The sequence below is a fragment of the Schistocerca serialis genome, chromosome 9 (assembly GCF_023864345.2).
Source record: "Schistocerca serialis cubense isolate TAMUIC-IGC-003099 chromosome 9, iqSchSeri2.2, whole genome shotgun sequence".
NCBI lineage: Eukaryota > Metazoa > Arthropoda > Insecta > Orthoptera > Acrididae > Schistocerca > Schistocerca serialis.
Genome location: NC_064646.1, coordinates 45,850,279 through 45,877,535, shown reverse-complemented (window position 1 = coordinate 45,877,535; position 27,257 = coordinate 45,850,279). Strand labels below are relative to the sequence as shown.

The 27,257-nt window shown below is 41.1% G+C and overlaps 1 protein-coding gene across 2 annotated transcripts in view; it reads left to right on the top strand.

Moving 5' to 3' along the window:
- Positions 1-503: 503 nt before the first annotated feature.
- The window catches only part of LOC126418681 (protein bric-a-brac 1-like), a 119,696-nt gene continuing 92,942 nt past the window's right edge, over positions 504-27,257 (top strand). For both annotated transcript variants that reach the window (XM_050085573.1, XM_050085574.1), the window contains exons 1-4: positions 504-617; positions 12,581-12,764; positions 21,997-22,185; positions 24,626-25,340. In XM_050085573.1, coding sequence (XP_049941530.1) covers positions 520-617; positions 12,581-12,764; positions 21,997-22,185; positions 24,626-25,340 — 1,186 coding nt within the window. In that variant the 5' untranslated portion in view covers positions 504-519. The remainder of the gene's footprint in view (positions 618-12,580; positions 12,765-21,996; positions 22,186-24,625; positions 25,341-27,257) is intronic.

The following is a 27,257-nucleotide window of genomic DNA, read 5'->3' as shown; positions in this document are numbered from 1 at the left end:
TGTGTCGGATGAAAAAAAATACATTTTGTTGCTTAAAGTAGTTACACCATAGCAATTTCATCATCTTGTATATATTGCAGAGGTGTAGGACATAGAAATCTTGTTGATATGATGCTGACAGTATTGATTTGTTGATTTCAGTGGTTCTTTTTTACTTGCAAGTAATTTTTAAAGTAACAGCTGTCAGTGGCTTAATGTTCACATTCTGTTTAAGATTCCGTTTGTATGTTAAGCTGTGGTCTACAGTTTTACATTCTGCGCAATTTTGGGAAGCGTGTCATTTTATGTAATTAAGTATATTGTTTTGTTTGCTGTAGAATAACATTTACTAGTGCCACTCATAATGGTGTCGGCAGCAAATGTTTTTTGATGCCAAACAAACCTGTTGGTTTTGCTGTCACAGGCTTTCATCAACCATTCTCAATAAATAAAATAAAATTCAGGGCAAGCCTATTTCTAAAAGTGAATCAAATTTGTCACATGTGCAGAATAGTATCAAAGCAGTTTTGCAGCATTAATATGATATTGGAAAATCTTGAATGGAACACAAATTATGGAATGAAAATGATAACTAGTCTCAGTGTAATTCAGGTATTGACCAATGGATACACACATCAGTAAGTGATTTAGAAATTGGTATGTTAATTCAAAACAGTAGCATACCAAGTATACACAACAATGAAAATATTTGTTTCAGTATCACAAATATGTAATACATATGCAAAAATGTAACATGATAACAACTGGTAGAACACCATAGTTGTACATCATAAAATGTTAGCTGTAGTGTCTAAAAATTGTCTAAAAGGAGTGGTAACTTGCATCTAAAATAAGCTGATCAGCCCCACATTTATAGAGTTTTAATGCTTTTCTTTCAGTTTTTTATTTAGGCCTACTTTATGTTATGGATGAGTTAAGGTAATTCATATCAAAAATGATCGAAATTTGAACACAGCATAGCACAAATAATTTAGCCTATATTACTTTAAGTCAGCTTGTACACACCAAACATTTTTAAAAAAAATTCTGCTTAAAGAGTCTTGAAATCATATTTATTGCATTTGTTGACAAGTCTGCAAGGTTGCCTTCGGTCATGAAGGTACTTATGCATTCACCGTCATGACACTGTAAAAGTAAAAGTGGACTGATGGTGGCAATGTCTTTTCCACTGTGTGCTGCCCATGTTAACAGCTTGCATGATGAATCATTGGAAGTTGACTCGACAAATCGTTTGAGATCTAGATACCCAATGAGATTCACATTTGTACATAAAGTTACGTAGCTTTTTACATACAAAATTGGAATTTAACTACAATCAGAAATTTTTCAAAATCAGAAATAAGACATACAGGTAGGTTATTGCTGTGATGGATGTACATTATCGGATTGCATTACACATCAGTCTATAATGGTATTCTTATTTTTGTGTTGTGGCTATCCCATATATTATCACCTGAGCTATGGCCTCTACCAACTGAGCTGTCCATGCACAACAAACAACTTGTTCTCACAGCTTTACTTGTGCCAGTACCGGATCTGGTATGATTGGTAGAGCACTTGCTGTGAAAGGTAAAGGTCCTGAGTTCAAGTCTCAGTCTGACACACAGTTTTAATCTGCTAACTTTTAAGAAATTGCAAGAAGTTGAAAGATTTGTTCAGGACTTAATTTCACTGCAAATTCTATCCCATCAGCTGTAAAGATTTTGATGCACCAAACATATGTCATTTTTACATCTCCTCTGGTTTTCGACATGTGTTTGGAACAAGACATCTTAATTATGTCTCATTAAAAGGTTTATTATGTGTCCTTTCCAATTTGAGAGATCACTCATCGTCCTATCATAAAACTTTTGTGGTTTAATATAACAATAAAAACAATCAATTTTTGACAAAATAATGTAATTGGATTTATAAAAAATCTACTCACCAAGCAGTGGCAGAACACGCACATAAAAGAAGGTTACTATTACGCAAGCTTTTGGAGCCAGTGGCTCCTCCTTCAGTCAGAAGGGTGGAAGGGGAGGGAAGAGGGTTGAAGGCCAAGGAGAGCAGAGGTCTAGAGAAAGGGGTAGATTTTGGAAAAGTCACCCAGAACTGTGGTTCAGGAGAGAGTTACTGCACAGGACGCTACGGAAAGGTCAATGGTTGAGGATTGCATCGGCCGAGATTTGAAAACCTGTGAGCTTAAAGGTGGAAGACAAGGTATATGCAAGACAGAGATTACTGCTTAAACATTGTACATGTGTTAATAAGAGTGAGAAGCTAAGTGCATTGTACGTAAGAAAGGTGGGGGGGGGGGATTGAAAAATAGGTGGGTAAGACAATGAAAAATGTAGAAAACTAAAACGGAATGAAGGAAAGAGTAGTTACAGTGAAGAAATGCTGAGACTGAAGAAATTTATGTAAATTAAGGCCAGATGGGTGGCGAGAACCCAGGACATGTTGTAGTGCTGGTTCCCACCTACGGAGTTCTGAGAAACTGGGGAAAGGATCCAGATGGTGCATGTGGTGAAACAGGCACCAAGGTCACAATTGTCATGTTGTAGTGAAACAGGATATGGCATGTTGCCAGGATACACCCTCTGCCTATGCACATTCATTCTAATTGATGATTTGGGGGTAGTCACAGTGATGTAAATGGCCGAACAGTGTTTACATAATAGCTGGTGTATGAGGTGTTATTTCATGGGTGGCTCTCCCTCTGATAGTATATGTTTTTCCAGATCAGGGCTGCTACAAGTGGTGGTAGGAGGGTGCATAGGGCAAGTCTTACAGCGAGGGTAGGAGTCATAGCATAGGGAAATGGGTGCAGAAGGAGCATAGTGTCTGACGAGAATATTTTGGGGATTGGAAGGGCGATGAGAAGCTATTCAGGTGTGGTAATATCAGACAGAATGGATCTCAATTCATGCTCTGTTTTCTACATCTTTCATTGTCTTACCCATATATTTTTGACTCCCCCCCCCCCCCCCCCCCTCCCCCATCTCCCAAGCAACCTCTGTTATGTACAGTGCACTTAGCTTTTCACTCTTATTAACACATGTAGATGTTCAAGCAATAATCTGTCTTGCATATTACCCTATTTTCCACCTTCAAGCTCCCAGGTTTTCGAATATTGTCCAATGCTGTCCCCAACAATCAGTCTTTCCTTCTCATCCCATGCAGTAAGTCTCCCGTGACCCAGGGTTCTGTGTGACTTTCCCGAAATCTGTCCCTTTTCCTAGACCTCTCCAGTCCTTTTTCTTCACCTCTTTTCCCTCCCCTTCAACCCTTCTGCCTGAAGGAGGAGCCACTGGCTCCGAAAGCTTGCATAATAATAACCTTCTTTTATGTGTGTGTTCTGCCACCACTTGGTGAGTGGGTCTTTTACCTGTACAATTAAATTAGTTTTGTGGTTTGTACTGTTTCTGCTTTAACCAACCATTACTATATTTAAGGCATCATTCTGGTTAATTTTTCCAAATTACTACCACTGCTAGTCATTTTCTTTCCTGTACCACTTGCATACAGAGCGAGGGAAAACTGACCGTTTGTATGCCTCCCTATGAGTGCTAATTTCATGTATCTTATCTTTGTGGACCTATGCAAAAAGTATGTTGATAGCAGTTGGTTCATTCTGCAGTCAGCTTCAAATGCTCGTTGTCTAAATTTTCTCAATAGTGTTTGCAAAGAATGTCCCTTTGCCACCAGGCATTTCCTTTAGAGTTCCCAAAGCATATCTGTAACACTTGTGTGTTGTTCGAACGTATTGGTAACAAATCTAGCAGTCTGCCTCTGAACTTCTTCGATGTATTCCTTTGGCCAACCTGGTGCAGATCCCAAACACTTGAGCAGTACTCAAGAATAGGTTGCACAAGTGTCCTGTATGCAGTCTCCTTTACAAGTGAACCAAACTTTCATAAAATTCTCTCAATAAACTGAAGTCGACCATTTGCCTTCCCTACTATAATCCTCATGTGCTTGTTTCTATCTCATATCACATTGCTATGTTATGCCCAGATATTTAATCCATGTAGATACAGCCAGCACAGTATCTGTAGGAGGTACTGGTGTATGTGCTCCTAACATGATGCTGTCCCAGATGTGAGTACTGTTACCAATGTACTGGCCCCATTTTGTGATATTTACAGAGTGGTAACGTGTTCCAGTGGTGTGCCAGATGGGGAGTGGTGTGAATTAGTCTTCAGGGTAAACCATGGCTCATCAGTGAATAAAACACTACTATTGTGTTCCTGGGTCCATTCATGGTGTAGAAGACACCTTGTGTAGTATGCCATATAGTGCAACGTTATGCATCAGCTCGTATAGCATACAGAAGCCAATGATACAGTGTCTGAAAGGAGAGATGTGACTTTGATATGCCACTGCAAGGTTTCTGATGAGAACATGCGCCATGCTAGGTGTACATCTTTGCAACAGTTAAGGGAAGAAAATAATTTTGATGCTTAGTTACAGGAAGTGGTTGATCTTACCCATATTACTGGTGAATGTTTCCCCTTCTGGAATCATCAGAGATATGAAATCATAGTGATAGGCAACATTTAAGTCCTAGAATACCTCGTGCTGACTGGCTAACTTCTTAATTGTCCAGTAATATGGCCATACATGATGTAATCCACATATTCTTGCTGCACCATTTTGCTTCCCTAAGTTTCTGATAGTGTGTGCCAGATGCAAGCAAAACATTGTCAGAGTCACTGTACTCAAGATCTCTGACCACAGAGCCCCTTCAAAAGAAACATTGCTATATTTCCTAACATAACAAAAAATAAATAAAATAAAAAATATTGAAAACTGTGAGGTAAATGAAAGTGGCAGAACACAAATTATTACATCTACAGCCATGGGATTACACAGAGAGAGCAATCTCTTTAGAGAAGCTGGTCACAGAAAGCTGACTCAAATGGCATGCCAAGTGTGATATATTGCAACACTGCTGCTGGAAATAATAGCACAAATAAACCATCCCATTGAGTATGGCTGCATTTGCAACCGCGCTACTGTTTACAGCTCTTTGTTGTTGGGGTGTTGGTTGCATACGTTGCATTCAGCTCAGTTAATAAATGAAAACTGCACCTGAAATTCCTGCAAATGGTTGGATAAGAAAGTAAATAGTGAAGTGGCAAGCTACTGTGAATTACGCGGGATGCTCAATAGGGGATGCAACACAGTCTTTTTGTTGCCTATCTGCAACTTAGCATCTCTGCTATACACGTTTTTTCTTCTGAAAGCAGGTTGGTTTTATTCAGGATCCCACAACACCATGTTATTCCTCTCTCTTTTGGCTACAAAGCTCTATTTTTCAAAATAATCTCCGTTCCATGTGATGGCTTTATGTCACTGTGCTTGGAGGATCAATACCACTCTACTGATTGATGTCGGAGCCAACATCTTGCTGCATTAATGACCTCCCCGTCATTCATGTACTGCTTTCTGTGGAGTGAATCCTTCATTTGGCCAAACAGATGGAAGTTGGAAGGTGAGAGACCCTGGCAGTAGGGTGGATGAGGAAGAACAATCCAGCGAAGTTTTGTTGGGGGTTGTTTGGGGAAGGAGACCAGACAGCGAGGTCATCGGTCTCATCGGATTAGGGAAGGATGTGGAAGGAAATCGGCCGTGCCCTTTCAAAGGAACCATCCCGGCATTTGCCTGGAGCGATTTAGGGAAATCACGGAAAACCTAAATCAGGATGGCCGGACGCGGGATTGAACCGTCGTCCTTCCGAATGCGAGTCCAGTGCGCTATCCACTGCACCACCTCGCTCGGTCGAAGTTTTGTGAGTTCCTCTTGGGTGCACAGACATGTATGAGGTCTTGCATTGTCATGGAGAAGGACAAATTCATTTGCATTTTTTGTGGCAATGAACACTCTGAAGTTGGTTGTCTTCAATTTCTGGAGGGTAGCAGACTACACTTCAGAGTTGATCGTTGCACCATGAGGGAGAATAACCCCTTCAGAGTCCCAGAAGGCTGTTGCCATGAGTTTACTGCCTGAAAGTGTGGCTTTGAACATTTTCTTCAAAGGAAAAGTAGCGTGGCGCCATTCCATGGATTGCCATTTTGTTTTCGGTTCAAAGTAATGAACCTATGTTTCATTACCTGTGACAATGTTTGGGGGAAAAAAAAAAAAAAGAAAACTGTCATGATAAGCCTTGAAATGTGCAAGCAGTTCTGCACTAATGGTCCTGCTTTTCTCTTTATGGTCTTTTGTTAGGTGGCAAGGAACCAGCGAGTACACAACTTAGAGTACCCTACCTGATGGACAAGGTGTCAGCATTACCAGCAGAGACATCCAGTTGTGCAGCAATGTGTTTGATTGTGATCCTTCGACCATCGCAAATGAGAGTGTCCACATGTTCCAACATTGCACGACTCACAGCTGTGTGTGTGGTCAGCTGGAATGCGAGAGATCTGGCAGGTTTGCACAACCTTGTTGCAATATGACAGATGACGTGCCCAATGACCCACTGTGCTTTTGTTCACTGCTGGGTCTCCATAGACATTCTGCAAGTGCCTATGAATATCTCTGATGCTCTGGTTTTCCATCGGAAGAAACTCAATGACAGCTTAGACTGCACCTTCGTTACAGATGCCATTTTGAAGGCTACATATAGCGCTGCCACCTATTAGTACTGCATGAAACTATAGTGGGTGAAGCAGGAATATTCCACGATGTCTCACAGCAAATTCTGAGTTTTTTTCAAGTGAAATTGGCTGAGGAAAAGAAGTATTGCATTACTTATTAACACCCTTCATACTATAGCTAAGACAAGTTTTTTGTTTAAAAACAGCTGAAAGTTTGTAATTCCATAAACACTGTTCAGTGGTGCCTATTGAGAGCCTGAACTGCTATTAACCATAAGTCTTGCACGAAGTGTGTTTAAAACAAAATAAAGTCTAGAATGACTAATGAGCCCCATACAGTATTGATATTACTTTAAAATTCCTAATTTTTGAGTGATGGTTCTTGAAGTAAATAACTGTACAGCAAATTGAGAATAAATACAAGTCTCGATTATTCGTTGCTCAACAAACATAAATATATGTCCCAACTATGGCCAACACAAACAATTAACACGCAATAATACTTACATTTTCACAGTTAGCATCCTTTCCACATCAAATGTTCCCTCTTGAGCACTCTTGGCATTCAAGGCAAATATATTTTATTAGATGTAGACTCGTTACAGCAGTACTGTTCTAATCCCACAACAGAACACCACATGATGACTGATACAACAAACTTAATTAAGTCTAGAAAACAGTTTATTCTAATGAGTACACTAGCCATGGAGTGGCTCACAACAACAATCTGATAACACATTTGCAGAGATAAACGTGTAATTGAGGTAGAGCTGGCCGGACCTGTCTCTAAAGCTGTTGGGTGGCTGGCAGACCACACGGACAAGAAGCTGCCTGCTCATCCACGAGTGGCAGCCTCTGACAGTTGTTGAACTTCTAGCTGCATCTGCTGATGACTTCTGTAGCCTGCCTCAAGTCTGCGCCACAGATCTTATGTGTGGCTTTATGTGGGTCAATTTATGTGGGTCACTACACCCCTCCTCCCTCCTTGGGAGTGGGGGGGGGGGGGGGCAGAGCACTGCTTATCCCCAGGGTGAGTTGCGGAAGACTGCAATCTGGAGATAGTGTCCATGTCCATGGAGGCCAGAGGGCTGAGCAACCCCCGGTTGCTAGAGACCTAGGGATAAGGGCAGAAGTAGCCGGCACAAGGAGAACCCCCTCTGAGTCGTCTGCATTACGATGGGCAAGAAGCGCCCCCACGCCATGATGTGTAGCATCCATAGCCAAAAACAGTGGTTTTTTGGGATGAAAGTTAGGTAGACATGGTGCTGACTAGAGGTGTTTGTTCAGCGTAGTGAATGCCTGGTTGCGTGCAAGGGGCAAGCAAAAGGAGCACATTTGTGTAGAAGGGGATGCGGTGGGTGCGTGATGATAGATGTCCTGCGAATGAACCGATGATGATAGGCAATTTTACCTAAAAAAAGCCTGCAGTTCGTGCAGTGACAAGGGATGCAGCAGGTCCATATTGGTTCTGACTAGACTCTCCACGTGTCAAACCCCCCTGCCTCAAGGTGCTTAGGTACTCAAGAGACAGTTGGAAAAAATTGGACTTCTGCAGATTGCAGTGGGGGACCCATGGCCCGGGGTTTTTGAAAGAGGACCCAGAGGCTATGCGGGTGGTCACTCATAGTATGTCCTGTAATGATCCAGTCATGAAGGTAATTAAAGCAGTGCAGACTAATGGACGTGACCTGTTCCAAATAGCGTTGAAAAATAGCAGGGGCACGTGCTACCCCAAATGTCGATGGTATTGATAAAGGCCAAATTACTTGTTAGTGACCATGATATACTCGGGCTCATCATCCAGGATAATTGGTGATATGCCTTTTGGCATGAAAAAATCTAGGATGAGCTGACTACGTCAAGGTAGTGAGCACTTGAAAGTCTGTGGCACACCCAAGGCCCTGCACAAAGATATCCTGAAATTCTGTGCACAAGAGATTCCAAAGACTGATAGGGAACCTCGGCAACTACTAACTGTATGGAGTTTGTGACCGAAAAACCTGAGGCTTGGAAGGCATCAAACCCAAAAAAGTTTGCTGAACTAGTGTCATGGACAACAATAAAGGTAACAGGTCGAGTCACTGATTCAAGATGACTTCCACTATGAATTGGCCAAGGAGGCACTCGGTGGTTATTATATTATCCCTGAGGTGCGGATTTACCAGTGACAACTGCGGAGAGCCGAGGTCTGAATATGTTTGGATATTAAGCAGGGAAACTGTTGCGCCAGTGTCTACCTGCAGGAACAGCTGTCTTGAGAGAACCAAAATTTTGATAAGAAGCTTATTGGAATCATGATCAAGGACCAGCCCTGACAGTGACACTTATCTGAGTATCCATATCCATGGTCTGTGATGCTGCATTCTGTGCAGTTGAGTGGCAGATTACCACAATGTGGCCTTTTACCTGACACTTGTGACAGACAGTCCAATGCTGGGGACACACTTGTCTATCATATTTGGTGTAACACATCGCACATGATGGCAACAGGGAGCAGAGGCTGGAATGCTGCGTATGTGCTGTACGGTAACTGCCGGAGCAGCCGACTTGCACTGCTGTGATGTCATCCTTGAATGTAGGGGATGCAACTGAGTCACCTCGTTCTGCCACAATATTGCACCAGACTTCCTTGCTGACCAGCGACTTGTGACACCTCATACGACTGGGAAATTGATAAAATCTCGTCGAGGGAGGGCTTCTCTAACTGGAGGGCCCGTTGCTGAACTTCCTTATCAGGGGCGGAGTTGTTGATAACATTATGAACCGTGACATCCACATATGACACTTTTGTCTTGTCCTTGACAAAATAGCACTTGTGACTAAGGCCGTGGAGGGTCGTGACCAAGGCTTGATAAGACTGGTAAGACTTTTTCTGGCATTGTAAAATTCGACCCTAATGACCATGACACATGTGCAGCAGTGATAATAGGAAGACAACAGTGGACATATGGCATCAAACGACATTGAAGAAGGTTCCTGCAATGGGGTCAACTACTGCAACGCCTGATACGAGGTGGGAGAAATCCAGGACAAAAACAGTGCCTGACATACCTCCAAATCAGTAATGTGAAAGGCATGAAAATACTGTCATTGGGTGGTGTTTGTGCTCCTTCCAGTCTTCTGATGACTTGTCAAACAGTGGGAACTGAGGAGGAAAAGGAGCCGGAGAGCCACACCAGCAAAGCCTGTTGCATTGTTGCTGTACCAATGTTTGTATCAGAGACACCATGTGACAACAAAATGTGAATACCAACTGCGTTACAAAAAACACGTGTAGGTATGACCCTACTCATCACCAATGTATTCTAATCCTATTGGAGAACACCTCGTGATGACTGACACAACAATCTTTATTACATCTAGAAAACAACTTACTGTAATGGGTACACTAGCCACGGAGTGACTCACAGTAACTGTCTGATAACACACATGCAGAGTAAACATGTAACTGAGTTATAGGTGGCCTTGCCTGTCTGTAAAGCCATGAGCCAGGTGGTAGATTGCACAGAAGAGACACTGCACAGGCATTCACGAGTGGCGGCGTCTGACTGTTGTCGAACTTCTTGCTTCGCCTGCCATCTGCTGTGGCATGCCTTACGACTGCATGCCCGGATCTCAGGTGGGGATCGATACATCATCATTCTCACCTCAGCCTTCACTGAACGTAATTACCCCATCAGCGTATTTTAAAAGCAGATTTCCCAGGCCATCTCATCCAATCCTGGTACTGCTGATCTCTCCAAACAACAACTTAGGAATTCATCTCAATACCATCTGGTCTTGAGTGTATCAGCTATTTTGTTAAAGTTGTGGCTTCTTGAAATCAAACCCTGGAATGTCGATTCTGTCTGGCATCAGACCCTACACTTCTTCTGCACCCATTTCCCTGCCCCTGTGACCACCCTCCGCTGTGAGACTTGCCCTGTGCACCCTCTTACCACCACCTATACCAGCCCTTTTATTTTCTGACCTGTCTACTCTCCCACCCCCCTCCCCCACCACCACTTCCCCCTCCATCGCACATGTCTACCACATATAATGCACTTAGCTTTCCACTCTTATTAACTGTTGCCCGATGTTTTATCAGTAATTGCTCTTGCTTGTCACCCTATCTTCCCCCTTTATACTCTCAGGTTTTCAAATCTTGTCCAGTGCAGTCCCCAACAATCAGTCTTTCCTTCTCATCCCATCTGGTAAGCCTCCCCTGACCTGGTGTTCTGAGCGACTTTTCCATAACTCTCCCGATTTCCTAAACCTCACCAGCCTTTTCCTTCATCTCTCTTCCTTTCCTTCAACCCTTCTACCAGGAGGAGGAGCCACTGGCCACGGAAGCTTGCACATTTCCTTAACCTTAAAGGGTATTTTCTCCGGCTGCGACTTCGTGAGTAGATTTTGTATCTGTCCAGTTGTATTTAAAAAATTGATTAATTGTATTGATATATACAGAGTGGTCAGAAACAGACTGAAATGCTTGTTAGGTTGTTGCATTGTAAGTTGTGCTGAGAAATAATCGTTAAGGAAAAAAGTCAATACATAACACCATTTCTGTGTTAATTAGCCTAGAAGTTATCCTTCAGGCTGGTGCACACAAAAATTCAAATGACCCACGATATAGATTTAGTGTCAGTTGTTTTCATAGTATAGATAATAGCGCACGAGACTGCGCAGCCTTTGGCTCGGGTTTGATCATTACTACCGTCCCATGTCCAATTTTTGTATCACTCTCTCGTTTGGTTTTAGCAAACTAAACGAAGAACACGGTTGGTGACACTGTCTGTGGTGGCCTGCTTGAATTTGCTCATGCAAAGGTGTGATTGGATAACTTCAATGCTAATTAACTCAGAAATGGCCCAATGTATCGAATTTTTTCTTAACAATTATTTCTCAGTGCAACCTATCCTGCAATGCCCTTATAAGCTATTCAGGCTGTTTCTGGCCACCTTAAAAGTAACATTGCTTGCAAAGCCCCAAACAAAATTAAAATAGCCACAAAACAGCATTATATTAAAGCACTTCATGCTGGGCTGAAGCTAGCCAATATCCTTCCTAAAAATCTCACAGCTCTTCGTGTTACCAAATTGCAAGCCCATCTTAAAAGACTTTCAACTTAAAATCCATTTCCTCTGCTAGATATGTTCTTTGTCGTCATGAAAAGTGAACTGCTTTCTAAGTTGCTGATAGGCACAACAAAAAGACTGTCACAAGTAAAGCTTTCGGTCATTAAGGACACATGCACGCACGTGCGCCCGAATGCAACTCACACACATGGCCACAGTCTCAGGCAACTGAAACCACTCTTGCCAAAGACTGCAGTCGTTTGTGTTGTGTGAGTTGCATTCGCGTGCAAGTGCGTACACCTGTGTGTGTGTGTGTGTGTGTGTGCGCGTGTGTGTGTGTGTGCGTGTGTGTGTGTGTGTGCGCGCGCCCGCACGCGCGCCCACACACACACACACACACACACACACACACAGGTGTACGCACTTGCGCGCATGTCTATGTCTATTGTTGACGAAGGCCTTAATGGCCAAAAGCTTTATTTGTGACAGTCTTTTTGTTGTGCCTACCTGTGACTCAGCATCTCCGCTGTATGGTGAGTGACAACTTTCCTTTTCATAATATTGTTATATTCCATCCTGGATTTTCCATTGTTTGGTTGTTGTACTACTTCCTAAATATTTCAGGATCGTAGTATTAGGTAATTCACACGGAATCTAATGATAGTAAAAAAGTGTTACACAGTTTCTTATATATCGACAAATGTAAAGCATACTAAAATTTAAAATTTATTATTAAACTCAAAACTGTAGTTTATAAATTGTAAACTTCAATGTTCATACTTGATCTACTCAGAAGAACAAACTGCATCATGGCATGTAAAACTGATGATTACTTGATGTCAAGTAAAAATTATTACTGTTATTTACTGGACTAAAACTGTGAATTTAACGTTTACATGATTATTTGATGATTGTTTAGTATCTCTTTATCTGTTGCAGTATGGCTGCTGATCAGTTTTGTCTCCGGTGGAATAACTTCCAAATTAACATAACCTCAGCTTTGGAAAGCTTGAAGAGTGATGAGGATCTGGTGGATGTGACACTAACATGTGATGGACAGAATGTCAAGGCTCATAAAGTTATACTCTCAGCCTGTAGTCCTTACTTCAGGAATGTTTTCAAGGTAACAGGGATACACGAATACTTTCTGTGTGTGCGCGATAAAGAGGAAGAGCATATATTACGCACCTGTGACAAATTTTTAATTCTTTGTTCCACGTGGATTTCCGTAAAACATACTTTTCCTGCTGCATGAACTTAGAGAGCAGCAGTGCATCAAGAGCACAGCGAGTGGGATCCGGCAGTAGAGCCTATGGCTGGAAACTGAAAGGTCATGGGATCGAATCCTGGCTGAGTCACTTTTCTCACTGTGCCTTTTAACCTAGCATTAATTTCAGACTGACAGTCTGCTTCCCTCATAATAGCAATCACAATTCCCATTCTTAATTCACTGCAGTTTCTTCGAACAGTGGTCTGTGAGTTACTTAGTTTTGAAATATTGTAATAAATAAGACAAATAACGAAAAGATAACCACCTCATCAACAGGCTGTGATATGATACTTAAAATTTCAAGTGATCAAATATTTTAAACCAATAGTTTCCCTGCAATCATTTGAAAACAACAGTGTAGCAAAAAAGCTTGTGAATCCAAAATATGCTGTGTTTTATTCTTTATGCTACAAGTGAAACGTTTTTCAAAAAACTACTTCAGCAACTTTGCTTCATTTACATACAGTACATTCTTCTAGCAACATAGCAGATGATTCAGCTTTCAGCTATCTGCTTTCCTTAAATCAAATCCAGATGTGGTCACGGTTCTTTGGTGGCATGGCGAAGACATCTGCCATAAAGAATAGATGACAAAGAATTGCGACAGTGAATCTCAACAGTGCATTACAATGCGTACTAAGCTTCATAAGAGGAGTGCTCTAACCAAGCTATAAATCTGCATTGTGTGTTTCTCCATATTTTTTTATGTATTACTCTAGTGTACAGTATATTCAATCACACACACACACACACACACACACACACACACACACACACACGTACACACATGATTGGCATACAATATGTACACTGGTTGCAAACGTATTGCTTACATTAAGATGTGCTTCCATCATTCTGTGTGATGTCACTCCAAAAGCCAATTCAATATGGAACACCCAACATTCATGACTCAGACAATTTCCCTGCTGTACACTGCTTACATCATGTAAGTTGTTTGAAATTGATGATATTGAGTTACTTAACACTGTTCTCTGAAATTTATTTGTAAGTCTATGCGTGCTGTAGCCCCGAACAAAGTATGCAACTCCACACGAGTTGTCTGGCCGTAGGTACTTAATTCTATCCGTGCGAAGCTAGGCCAATTCGCTACTACACTGTACAAATGTAATTATTTATATAGACAATTAATGCATTCCGGGAATCAAGAATCTTTATAATTTTTGCTGTTATCCATATTGACACTAGCAGAATATCGGCCCCAGGGATTCCAAGATTTTCGAGAATGTTTTAATTTCAGTGATATAAATGCGACATAAAGTTGTGCAGGAGACAGGTGACCATTATTAAAATAATCAGTAATTGTCCATTCAGGCTGACTGGATCACAATTGTAAAAGTCAAACATCAAGCAAGGAATGATTTTATTGCTCATTTAATGTGTTTCGGAATTTATCCATCATCAGATATCCAGGAGCAGTTACTGCATGTAGATATGGCGATCCAAGTTGTATGTGAAACAAACATTCACATACTAGTCTTTGAATGTTTGTATACAAACAATTTGAATCGCCGTATCTAAGTGCATTAATCACTCCTGAATTTCCAATGATGGATAAATTCTGAAACACATTAAATGAGCAGTAAAGTCATTCCTTGCCTGATGTTTGACTTTTACCAATATGATCCAGCCAGCCTGAATGCAGAACTACTGATCATTTTAATTTCAAGTTTGATAACAAATGAAAAAAGAAATATATTTTTCATGTGATATAATTACAAATTAACAATTTTTTCCTTTATTTGTTATGTGAAAATGTACTTTTTGCCAAATTTCATCATTGTAGATAAACGGGAAGCACCCTATAGGTTTTGATGAGTGAGTTTGCATCAAAATATGTGACATAAGTTTCCGTGCCTTTTGATTGCATTGACGTAGAAGTATCATTTTTTTACACTGCCAAGGGACCATATACCTCATATATGACACAAATTTAAACTTGATACAGCTACCCATTCCTGAGAAAAGGGGCTGTTAACAGCTGACAGACAAGCAGAAAGACGGACAACAAAGCAATCTTATAAGAGTTGCCGGCCGCATTGGCCGTTCGGTTAAAGGCGCTGCAGTCTGGAACCGCAAGACCGCTACGGTCGCAGGTTCGAATCCTGCCTCGGGCATGGATGTTTGTGATGTCCTTAGGTTAGTTAGGTTTAACTAGTTCTAAGTTCTAGGGGACTAATGACCTCAGCAGTTGAGTCCCATAGTGCTCAGAGCCATTTGAACCATTTTATAAGAGTTCTGTTTTTCCCAGTTGAGACACAGAACTGTAAAAGAAATCAAGGAATAAAAGGAATGCAGTGAGTGTTCGTTGGTTATAACTACTGTAATTTGATGATGGTAATATTAAGATACTGTTGAGTTAGATTGGCATCTGTTGTGCAGCCACCGGGAGAGTTCCTGCAGTGGTAAAGGAACTACATTCACCTTCAGGAGGATGGCAGTTCTAATCCCTGTCTGGCTGTCGAGATTTAGGTTTTCTGTGCTTTTCCCTTAAGGCATGTACCAAGGTAGTTTCTTTGAAAAGGACATGGACAATTTCCTTCCACATACCTCCCAAGTCCAACCTCGTGCTCTGTTTCTAACAATCTGATGATAGGACTTTAAACACTAACCTGCCTTCCTTTACTTTTTCATGCAACTGTCCAACAAAAATTGCTACTTGCCAAGCTGCTAAACATAAATTTAAGTGTTTAAATCTCACTGAACAGATAATCTGTAGAAATAGTAAATTGATACACTTTGAACACTGGACATAGACAATTTGTAGGAGTGGTAAATTGATACACTTTGAACATTAGACAAGGTGTACCTGGAACGTTATATAAGATTTATCAGTTTAACCAAACATACATTATGTTAGGGGTATAAGGGCAGATATTTCAATTGATGACTGAGGACAGTGTACTGAACAACATTACATCACTATTCTCTTAATTTGCAGACTAATAATTATAGCCATTACAAGTAGTATGTTTTTACTCCTAACACCCTGTTACAACATGCAATACCTCAAAATTATTCTCATGTGCACTTTCCCCTTGCGGGCCTGGGGGCTAGAATAGGCCCAAGGTATTCCTGCCTGTTGTAAGAGGTGACTGAAAGGGGTCTCACACCTTTCGGCCTTTATGTGATGGTTCCCTGTAGGGTTTGACCTCCATTTTTAAAAATTTTCCCGAAGAGCGAGCCAATTGGGGAAGGGCACCTTACATGGTGCATCGTGTCTATCATGCATTGAGATCTTCAGCCCGTTTCTCGTCGTCGCATTGCCGTCCCACTCATCCTCCATCTCTTGGACGAGGACACCTTCCTGGGTTCCTCCACTCCCTACGCAGTATCATTTTCTGCGCCGACAATGACCATGGAATTCTTTGCACCTCATATCCAGCACAATAGCCAGTCGTTGTGGTGGGTCGCCATGTACCCTATTGGTTGTAGCCCCCCGACTACGCAGGGGTCGCTATGCTGATGCCTGTGCCGTTAACGCCCCACATATGCCAAGGAGTAGATGCCCATCACCCTGGGGAATCGTGACTCCTGGCAATGGCCATCCTGCCAGGTGGCCTTTGCTGCGGCTGGGTGGCACCCATGGGGAGGGCCCCTGGTCGGAGTAGGTGGCATCAGGGCGGATGACGCGTGATGAGGCGGACCACATCATCCCTTGCTGCTGATCAAATGCCAGCAGTCTCTAACTGTTCTAAGTTTCAGTACAGTGCAAGGAAGTATGATCCTAAATTGTTCCCATCCCTGGCCACACCATGGGAACACCAGGCTAAGGATGGCAGTGAATCTTATTTGCCCCGGTACCTCGTATGTATGAGAGTTGATGGGGACTCCTTTGTCTCGATGACGCCTCCGTTTCTTGTAGAGCATTTAGAGGACAAGTTCGGGGAGATGGAGGGCTTGTTCCAAATGCAGTCAGGGAGATTCTGGTGTGCACTTCCAGCTGTTGGTATAGTGTTACTAAGGAAATAGTTGAATTTAAATTAGCAAGTGACCTTATAAGTAGAGATGGAGGTTTTTGCTTAAATTCCGTGTGGACTCCTGCTCTCCCCCTTGTCAAAAAACAGAAGGACAAAGGTTATGTTACCTCACCTGTCAGCTATTAATATTCACTGTCGATAACTTTTGATGTCAGTCATCTTTGGTTGTGTGGTGGTGCTAGTGTTTACGGCATGTGGCTTTCGTGCCTCTGTGTGTGTGTGGTCTTTTTTTCCTGGATATATGCTGCAGACAGAGGCTATAAATTTCCTTCCTTGCACGGTGCTTTCTGGCTACTTTTGAACCTTGAAAGTGACAAGGTGTGCATTTTTCAAAATTTTGGCAGTTGTTGAAGATGTCACCCCACTGCATTCCTGGAAGTTATTTGAAACTTTTATGCATCAGGAGAAACTCAAGTTTCTCAACTGTGAGTTTGTTCATAAACCAACACTTCTAGCAATTTTTCTCATTGTTCATTTTTAGTGAATTGCAAGTAAGTAAATTAAACAATCTTTCAAAAGAATCTATATCCATATCTGAGTGCATTTGCTTTCATTCAGTTGTAAAACACTCTTTAATTTTGTTATAATTTGTTTTTATGTCAGCAAAATTTCTGATTGACTCTATCCCATTTTTACATAATGCTTTGTTCTGAGGTTGCCATTAAGTGTTTATAGCACATAACTCACATTTGGTACCATCCTCCTCCTCCTCCTCCTCAAAATTACTTCCTCTCTGACCCTCCAAATATTGATGGATTTTGAAATCTGTATGCATGCAACAGCATGTGCTACCAATATGTTCCAAAATGCTGTGCATAAAAATGGGATTTTTCTGCAGCTCATACCTCGAATTCTGTTGGTGATTGAAAGGTAGGATCAAATGTTTTGAATAGCCCTCGGGACAGGGATCATTCGTATATCCAACAGAAGGATTGTGTTGCTGTAGGTATCCTATGGTATAGGGTCAATTTTGAAATATTGCACACTTCCTCCAGCTTAGGCAAATGGAGCAAATTGGATCGTTCTATTTGCATTAGATGTGGTGTACAGTGCACCGTAAGGGCCATTTAGTCCTTGAGCAGTTTCTGGGGAAAAACAGTCACAATTTTTTGCTGTTGACAGCAGATATCTAAATAATTAATAACAAAATTATCATCATTGGGTTGGCTGCCTTGCGGCAGGTTTTGACTGCATAGCTCTCTGTGCTTCTCTGTCTTCTGCGTTCCCGTTCATTCTTTGGTACCCTCCTTGTGGCCTGCTGACATCATCCAGCATATGGAACCTTCCTCTGCCCTTCCCTCTCTTTCCCAGAACGAAACCCTCAATTGCCTCTACTCTTAGAAGGCAATCTCTTCTTAAATTGTGGTCTATCCAGTTTAGTTTCCTGTTCTTCACTGTTAGCGGCATCCTCCGTTCTTCTCCAGATCTCCTCATTACTACTTCATTCCTGACTATCAGTCCAGCTGATCTTCTCCATTCCACGCCATATCCTCATTTTACAAGTTTCAATTCTGTTCTCATCCTGCTTTCTCAAAGTCCACGTTTCTGCTCCATACAAGGCCACTCCCCCTATTAAGCACGTTGCCTCCCTAATTCCTTGTTTAAACAACTAGTTAGGAGTCTTCTCTGCATTTGAAATGCTTCTTTCGACAGAACCTTTCTCACTTTGATATCTTGTTGGCAATCCATGTCTTCTTTAAACCAATTTCCCAAATACTTGAATGCTCTTACATATCGATGATTTCTAATAATCCCATTAAGTGTGAAGACCACGGGACATTCTACCTAGTATCACAGGCATCAAAATTAGTTCTTCGAATTCTGAATGGGAGGCTACATCGAATGCTGGAAGAAGCACTTGGTGAACAATATGGTTTCATAAGGGGAGAGGGAACACAAGATGCCATTGGACTTCTAAGAATCATCAGCGAAAGATACATAGAAAAGGGCGAAGAAGTGTATGCTGTCTTCAGAGACCTTGAACAGGCCTTTGATAGAGTGCAGTGGGATAAGCTGTTAGATATCATGAAAAAGAGGGAGTGAAGTGGAAGGAGAGAAGATTGATTGCAAATCTGTACCTGAATCAGAAAGCTTGGGTACGAATAGGTAATGAGATCTCTGAAGACAGCACGACTGGGAGAGGTGTTAGACAGGGCTGTTGTCTCTCGCCGATCCTGTTTAACATCTCTCTGGAGGAAGTACTGGAAAGCTGTTTGGGTGGGACAAGAGTCATCAGGATAGGTGGGTGGAAAATTGAACGTATAAGATTTGCAGATGACATGGCGATCCTCGCAGAAAATCAAGAGACGCTGACCCAAATGCTAAATGAACTGAATGAAGCCTGTGCAGTATATGGTATGAAAATTAATAAAAAGAAAACCAAAAGCATGGTCACAGGCTTAAAGAAAAGAAATAACGAATTGCTCAAATTTTATCGGTACATTCTCTAGGCATTTATCTAGAATTGCTATCTTCCCATTTTAAAATTTTTTTATCTGTTATTGAGAAACACCCCAAAACAATTGTGTTTGGGTACCAGAACGGAGACGTGAATTCCAAGATGGCTATGCAGAGCAAATGGTTTTAATTTTTATGATACATTCCTAAGATCCCAATTTCCAACAACCTGGAAACTTTTTTTGATATCTTTATCTGTTTCCAAGATACAGAGGCTTTAAGCTATCCTACCCACACGCATAAAATCCATTGCTGCGTGAAAACATAGGCTATGGAGTCACATAGCATGAAGAAATGCACTCAGTTATCATTAGGAGAGTTCTAGGAATCCCACATTGAGGCACTGAGGCACATACAAAATGTTTATGCATGTAAAATCTGGTCTGAGGTGTAAAATTGGTTTTGCGCTATTTCAATTTCAAATAAGAAAACTATCAAAATTTTACTCGCCCATAAACTTCATTTCATGTGATTGACATGCCCTGCTGGAGCAGAGAAAAGGAAGGGTACGAGCAGAAAAATGCTCCTATCGGAGCACAAAAAAGCTGAATATGTTCCTGTTTAGAAGACTCTGACTGAAAAGTGGGGTTGAGTAAAAGAGACGGGCACAGTGATAGTGGATCATAGTTGACAGTGACAGAACAGTGCTAGGAAAAGAGTGAAAGAGACAGTGCCAGTAGGGCAGAAGCAGAGAGATGGAGAAAGTGGAAGTGAGTGAGAGCCAGTGATAATGAGAAACAGTATATGACAATGACAACAAGGAAGACTGAGATAGTGGCAATGAGAAGACAGCAGCAGTGGGAGGGAGTGAATAGCATCAGCAAGAGAGAGCAATAGGGAAAAGGTGCTGCAGAAGATAGAATGAGGCAGCTGGTATCCCACTTTCCAGTCAGAGTCTTTTAACCAGGAGGATATTTACCTTTTTTGTGCTCTGATAGGAGCATCTTTCTGTTGGTCTTAAACTTCCCAATTTTTCGCTTATGTAATTAAAATTGAATTGCATATAAACCTTCTCGTTTCATTAAAATTACGTTGTATTTCCAAAAAAATGATTATTTTTGTTGATATGTTTTCTCATTTTATTGGATTGAAAATTTCACCAACAACATTAATACAGTATCAATATTGGCAGCATGGCTTACTGTCTCTTTTTTAGGAAAATGACTAACAATGTTTCAATTCTAGGAGCCACAGTCTTGTGAGCACAGAGTATTTACAGGGTGTGGCAGTCAAACCTGCGTTTATTATTAGTGCGCAGAAGTGTTGGAAGTAGTGGGGGCGAGTAACCGAGCTCACCACTGCGTTCCCCGACACAAAGCATTTCAATAGCTATGGAGCAGTGGACTAAACAACAACGATCATGTGCAGTGAAAGCGTTCTACCAAAGCAGTAGCTATGTAGCCACTCAGCGTCTTTTCTGGGCACATTTTCAAATTAATTTTAATAGGCCAGTGCCTTCGGTTGACTCAATAAAAACTTGGGTCGAAAACTTTGAAAACATCAGTGAAACAACAAGGAAAAGAGGTGGCAGAGGGCAGAGTGAAGACAGTGCATACTCCCAAGAGTGTGGAACGTGTGGGAAGAAACCTCTGGGGATCAGCGCGCAGACAGTGTTTTGCGCTTGGAATTTGTGACAGGACTGTCAGAAGGATTTTGAGGCTAGACTTAAATCACCACCCATACAAAATCCAAGTGGTTAATGCTTTGAATAAAAACAGCTTCGTGGTCTGACAGTATTTCTGTGAAAGTCTTTTGCAAATGATTGAAGAAAATGAGGAGCTTGTTCACAACCTCTGGATGAGTGATGAGGCAGATTTTCAGCTTAATGGATATGTGAACAAACAGAACTTTACATATTGGAGTGATCAGAACCCTCACCAATTCCGTGAAAGATCCATGTACTCAACCAAGGTAACAGTTTGGCGTGCAGTGTCCTCATCAGGAATAATAGGCCCTAATTTTGTTGAGAATGAAAGCAGGCAATCTGTTACCGTGAACGCTAAGCGCTATTCAACAATGCTAAGGAAATTCTACATACCTCATCTTCGTCAATATGCAGTGAATGATGAAACATTATTTCAGCAAGATGGAGCAACCAGTCGCACAGCCCGCGTGAGCATTAATTTTCTCAATGAAGTTTTTCTTAACTGGGTGATTTTCAAGAATGGAGCAATTGCTTACGTCCCCCCACCCCCCCAATCATATGACCTTACAACTTTTGATTTTTTTTTCTTGTGAGGTTGCCTTAAGAGCAAAGTGTACGAAGAAATACCTCATGATGTTGGTGATCTCAAAACAAGAATCGGGCTGGAAATCAAGACAATCACCCAGGGCATGCTTCGCCATGTGATGGACTGCTTCGTTAATTGCCTGCGAGAATGCCACGATTGAGAAGGATGCCATCTTGCTGATGTTATTTTCAAACAATGAAAAAAAAAAGTGTTGATGTTTCTTAAATGCTTTTTAACATAGAATGTGATTGTATGAATAAAATTTTGATATCTGCATCTATGTGTATTTTACACTCATTTAAAAAATGCTGGTTTGACTACCGGACCCTGTAGTATTTTATTATGAACTACTAAAGGGTTATTATTTTTTTAATATAAGTAGAATTGCCATTATTGCAGGAGAATCCGTGCCAGCATCCAGTGGTAATACTTAAAGATGTCCGATATGAAGATGTACAGGCACTTCTGAGCTTCATGTATCAAGGTGAAGTTTACATTTCACAAGATAGGCTGGCACCATTCCTTCATACAGCAGAATTGCTGCAAGTACGAGGTCTTGCAGGTGCTGCTAATCCATTCAGAGAAACAGTAAGTAGGGCAGTAAAAATTATCAAACCAAGTTTTTTCATTTATTTGCTTGTTTTTGTATGTTTTATGTGTAAGGCTGTTCTCATAATAAATAATAAGGTTTCTGGGATTCATATCACATGCTATTGTAAACACTGCACAATATTTTTATGAAGCAGCTAATTGTTGTCTCCAGGTTCTGATTCAACTTGAGAGAACTGCTGCAATAACCCTATTTATGTGGTAGCTAGTTTGAAATTCTCAAGTACACAGAGGTGGTGAGGGGCAGTAACATGACTGCAGTGGAAGTTGCATCTGGAGTGCTGAATGTGAGAAACAAACTATGGAACCTGTGCTGTTTGGCTACACAGAAAGGCTTCTCCTTCCCAGGACCCATAAATGTATCACATGTGTCTGTTTCTGTTCATCCTCTCCTCAAGGCCCATCAATGTGTTCTTGTCAGATCCATTATTCTGCAACTGATGAAGTATTAACCATTGCCTATGGGAAGGATTTCCACACTTTACAAAGCTGATAGTTTATATATCCCTGTTTATTGGTTTCTTCACTTTAAATACTTCAATTGCTCATTTAATGATGAAGTTCCAATACTCTGAGATGACCAAAATTACCTTGGTTTCTTCCTACTTCACATGGTGTCATTTTATCTACCCAGTGGTCATCAAAGTCAATCAGGTACCTGTTTCTTCCTATTGTTCATTTTTTTCTTTAAAAAAATTGAGGTATCTTTTATCAGTAAGGCAATTTATGGTTTATGTTAAAATTTGTTTTAGAAAATCCTCTTGGGACTTCTGTTCAGAATAGAGGGTCATCCTGGAAGCAGGGCTGTCATACAGTTGGACAAATATAGTATGTTGGTGTGAGGATGGAAATGGGAGGATAATTTGATTAGGAAGATGCATAAGGGTGCATTAGATGAAAGTCTTAGCTTGTATCATAGACCCCAGAAATAGTAGACTATTGTGAAGAAATAAAAATTGTTTCTACAGCATCTGATTCACCTTGAGTTGGATGTACTTAAATGTAGATTCTTTTCATTGATACAAGGCTGATAAAAAAATTTCTGTGATGAAATTTTTATGATGTCATGTAGTTTGGAGTGAAGCAATGAAATTCATATTAGCAGTTTTTTAGTTTTTACTTAAAGTATACAAAATACAAATTTCAGGATCCTGTTTCAATGAGCAAGGAAAAATTATATTTACTATACCTCTCTCTACAGTTGTCTTGATAGCTAAATCTATGTGTGAAATGTTGATATTAGTAGACTTTTCATCACTGTGTCAAAACCACCCAGTATTTCTTTGTCAAGTATGGACAAAAATAACATGTGAGATTAATTTATTGTCTCTTTTGTTGAGTGATGGATAATGTAGCATATTCATCCATCTATTTGACAACCATCATTTTCAAGGTTATGCTGCTCTTGATCCAACATAACCGCTGCTATTTGGCGCCAGGTATATGGGTCTGCAAGACCCAACACTTGAAGAGCATCAAGAATATGAATGGATTTGTCAAATAAAACATTTTCACACAACAGATTTCAAACTTTTATTTTATTTGGCTACTAGTTCTGGCAATTTATTACGCAATCTTCAGGCCGCCTGACCGATGGGTAGGAAGACTCCAAATTCGGTTCCGGTCAAAATAGGGGCTAGCATTCAAAGACCGATACCTGTAAATTTGTGCTCGATACAGCGATCACTTCAGATGAGGTTTCAAATCAGACAGCTGAAAGGTGTTTGATTTGACATTCTGTACTGAACAGCTGAGTCCCACAACCATCTCTGAGAAGGGGGACATACAGAGATGAGTGGATTTTGTTGGCCACAGGTGTGCATAGGACCAGCCCCATGGCCAGTCTCTCCGCTGAGGTTTGTGATCTGCCACTATACAGCTGTTGGCAACTTCTTGTTGTAAATCATCTGTGCAGGTTCTTGTCACATCTATAGTCACCTGCCATCTGTATTCCATGTGACAAAATGTCCACATGCTGAAACTCATTCACAATTTATACTCTTGTTGTTATCTAAGTGTCAGTCCTTACCCAGAGGTGGAGCCAGCTGCCACCCTGATTAATTACAAATCCCACAGTTATTTTAAATAATGAAAAGTGTGAAGGTAACCACTCATTGTATAGTTGAAACACATAAACAACACTGGAAATGTTGCTTAGCTTTCAGAAAATGTTCTCATTCAGAACTTTCTTTATTCTGGCACTGCAGCCAGTCAGTATTAGGTTAGTCCAACTGATCTGCAGCACCAGTACACTGTCATTGGCTGGCATAATGTAACTCTCTCTCTCTCTCTCTCTGTCTGTGTGTGTGTGTATGTGTGTGTGTGTGTGTGTGTGTGTGTGTGTGTTTTGTGTTGTGTTTAATTTGATGTACCATCCTTTTTTTATTGATTTGTTTCTGCTTTCTTTGCACAATTGCAGCAGCAGCAGCAGCAGTCACCTGCACCACCACCACCGCCGCCACCACCAACAGCACTGCAACCTCAGGTGACCACATCTCATTCAAAGCAACGCAAACCAGTCTCCTTACCTTCAGTCCCACCCCCTGTTTCTCCACACCTCCACACACATACTCGCCCAAGTTTACCAGCATCACCAGCCTTCATCACATCTGAGCAGCCAGCTACAGTATCACCAGAGTTACCAGTTCCTGTGAGTGTTTCACCTACTCTCTCTCAGCCATCAAGCCCTCAGCATGACGATACTCCTGTACCACTGTCCAAAAGGCGCAAAGCATTCCCACGCCGCTTTGCAGTTACACCCGTACCACCACAGTTGTCCTCTCAGGAGGAATTCTCTGCTCCTCCACATCAGACTGCTTCACAGACTCCTGCAGTTCCAGACAGCCCACTGCATGACCTGCCTGTCACAATAAAAAAGGAACCAATATGTCAGGATGAGGGGGGTATACAGGAGGAACAGACTGTCAGGGGAATGGATGGGAACGGCAGCCCGTCAGCATCTGGTGCGTCAGAAGATACAGACTGCTTTGGAAGCAATTTGGGTGATGAGGATTCTCGTGGGGTGCCACTGAAGGAAGAAAGTAGAGGCTCATCTCCTCCAGCCTCTCAGCAACAGAGCATGCTCATGCGGTCATTGTCTGGTGCACCACCACAGCATACTGCTGTGCATGAAGGTGAGCTATAATTGTCTAATGTATTGTAGAATATTGTAAAAATTTGAAGCTCAGCTACAACAACACTTCTTGCCTGCCTACAGCATGTGCCTGCAAGTAACTTCAACATAATAGCTGCTCAACATTGATGTTATAGTGCCAATCATTTTTATTTATGATGTGTAATAAATATTTTGTCCCTGTCAGGAAGTTTTAATTATATTATTTCATTTGAATGTTGTCACAAGGAAAAATTAATTAATAGGAGCCAAATAACAAACAACAGAAAGTAAATTGTTATATATTATTTTAGTGTAATGTTGTTGTTGCATCAATAGTTTCTTCTGCATCTCATAAAAAATTTCAAAGTTTCTATGGCCTCTAATAAGAGCCATGAATGGGGTAATTAGAGAAAAACCCCCATAAATGGTGAAGGGAATGAATCAGACAGTAAGTCAAAAAAATTTCCTTCAGAAGAAACAGCCTGTAATGTTCTTCCCTATTTGTTAAAAATGTCATAGTCTCAAAAAAGTTCCCAGGAGTTTGCATCATCAATGAAGTTCGCATGAAATGAATTCCATAAACTCTGCATTCTTCCCAGTGCTCTGTTGCCTTACAAAGATGAAAAGAATGTTATGTCTTACAAGCTACTGTAACTCTGAAGGTTATAGAAGGACAGTGGAATAAAATAGTAATTGAGATCCTGTTTGTGCTGACATGTCATCTTCGTCTATACGCAGAAAGCCACATTGTGGTGGTTGGGTGAGAGTACTTTGTGTATTATTGCCATTTTCACGTTTGTTACGAATGATGCATGAGAACTACTACTTTGAGTAAGCCTCCATGTTGTTGTTGTTGTTGTTGTTATTGTGGTCTTCAGCCCAGAGACTGGTTTGATGCAGCTCTCCAAGAACATATGCTCTTGAAATTCTAATACCACCATCTTGTACAATGCCGATCTGGTAGCATATGCCCCTGGATGTTGATGAGCAACTTTGAGTTGCTTTCACACTTGCTAAACAAACCCAGGATGAAACATGCTACTCTTTTTTGGCACTTTACTATTTCCTATATCAGTCATACTAGGTAAAGGGAGTAATAATGTAGTAGTAGTACAGCAAGGGTATCTGTAAGCTGTCTCCTTCATATGTGGATGAAGTATCCTGAAGATTCTTTCAGTAAATCCCAGTCTGGCATCTGCCTTTCCTTTGATTGAGTCTGTGTAAGATGATCCCTGATAGCAGCACTGACGCCAGCTTTCAACTGCAAAGCACAAATGGGTTCAAGTAAAAGCAATAGACTGTGAGGTGTCGCCATGGACACATTTACAAAATGACGATATGTGACTGGTTGAGGTATGCATGTGAAGCTGCCATGCCAAACCCACTGAAAATGGCAGGGATTAATGTGTACGGACTTGACTATAGTTTTATATTGGTGTTTCACTTGAAGTCACTGCATACGCATTCTCCCAGAGGTTTAATAGATGTGACTATTTTCAGTGATTATTTGGCAAACGAGTAATCAAACTATAATGAGTCTTATTGCCTATTTATGTGCAACATGCCACATTTTTTATGTTCAAGGTCAGCTGCCAATTATTCACCCAACATTAAACTTACAGAGGTCTTCTTGCATTTTACTACAATTTTCTAGTGTTGTGACTTATCTGTATTCAGCAGCATCATCCACAAACGGCCTTATGTTCCACTTTATCCACTTGGTATTTGATATATGTTGTGATCAGTAATTGTCCTAAAACACTCTCTTAAGGAATGCCTGAAGCTGCTTTTATATCTCAACATTTTTATTCATAAGAACAACATACTGTGTTCTATCTGCTAGGAACTCCCCTGTCCAATCAAGAAGCTAGGCTGACATTGCATGCACTTGTATTTTGTTCATTAGGTAACAGGGCATAACTCTATCAAAGGCTTT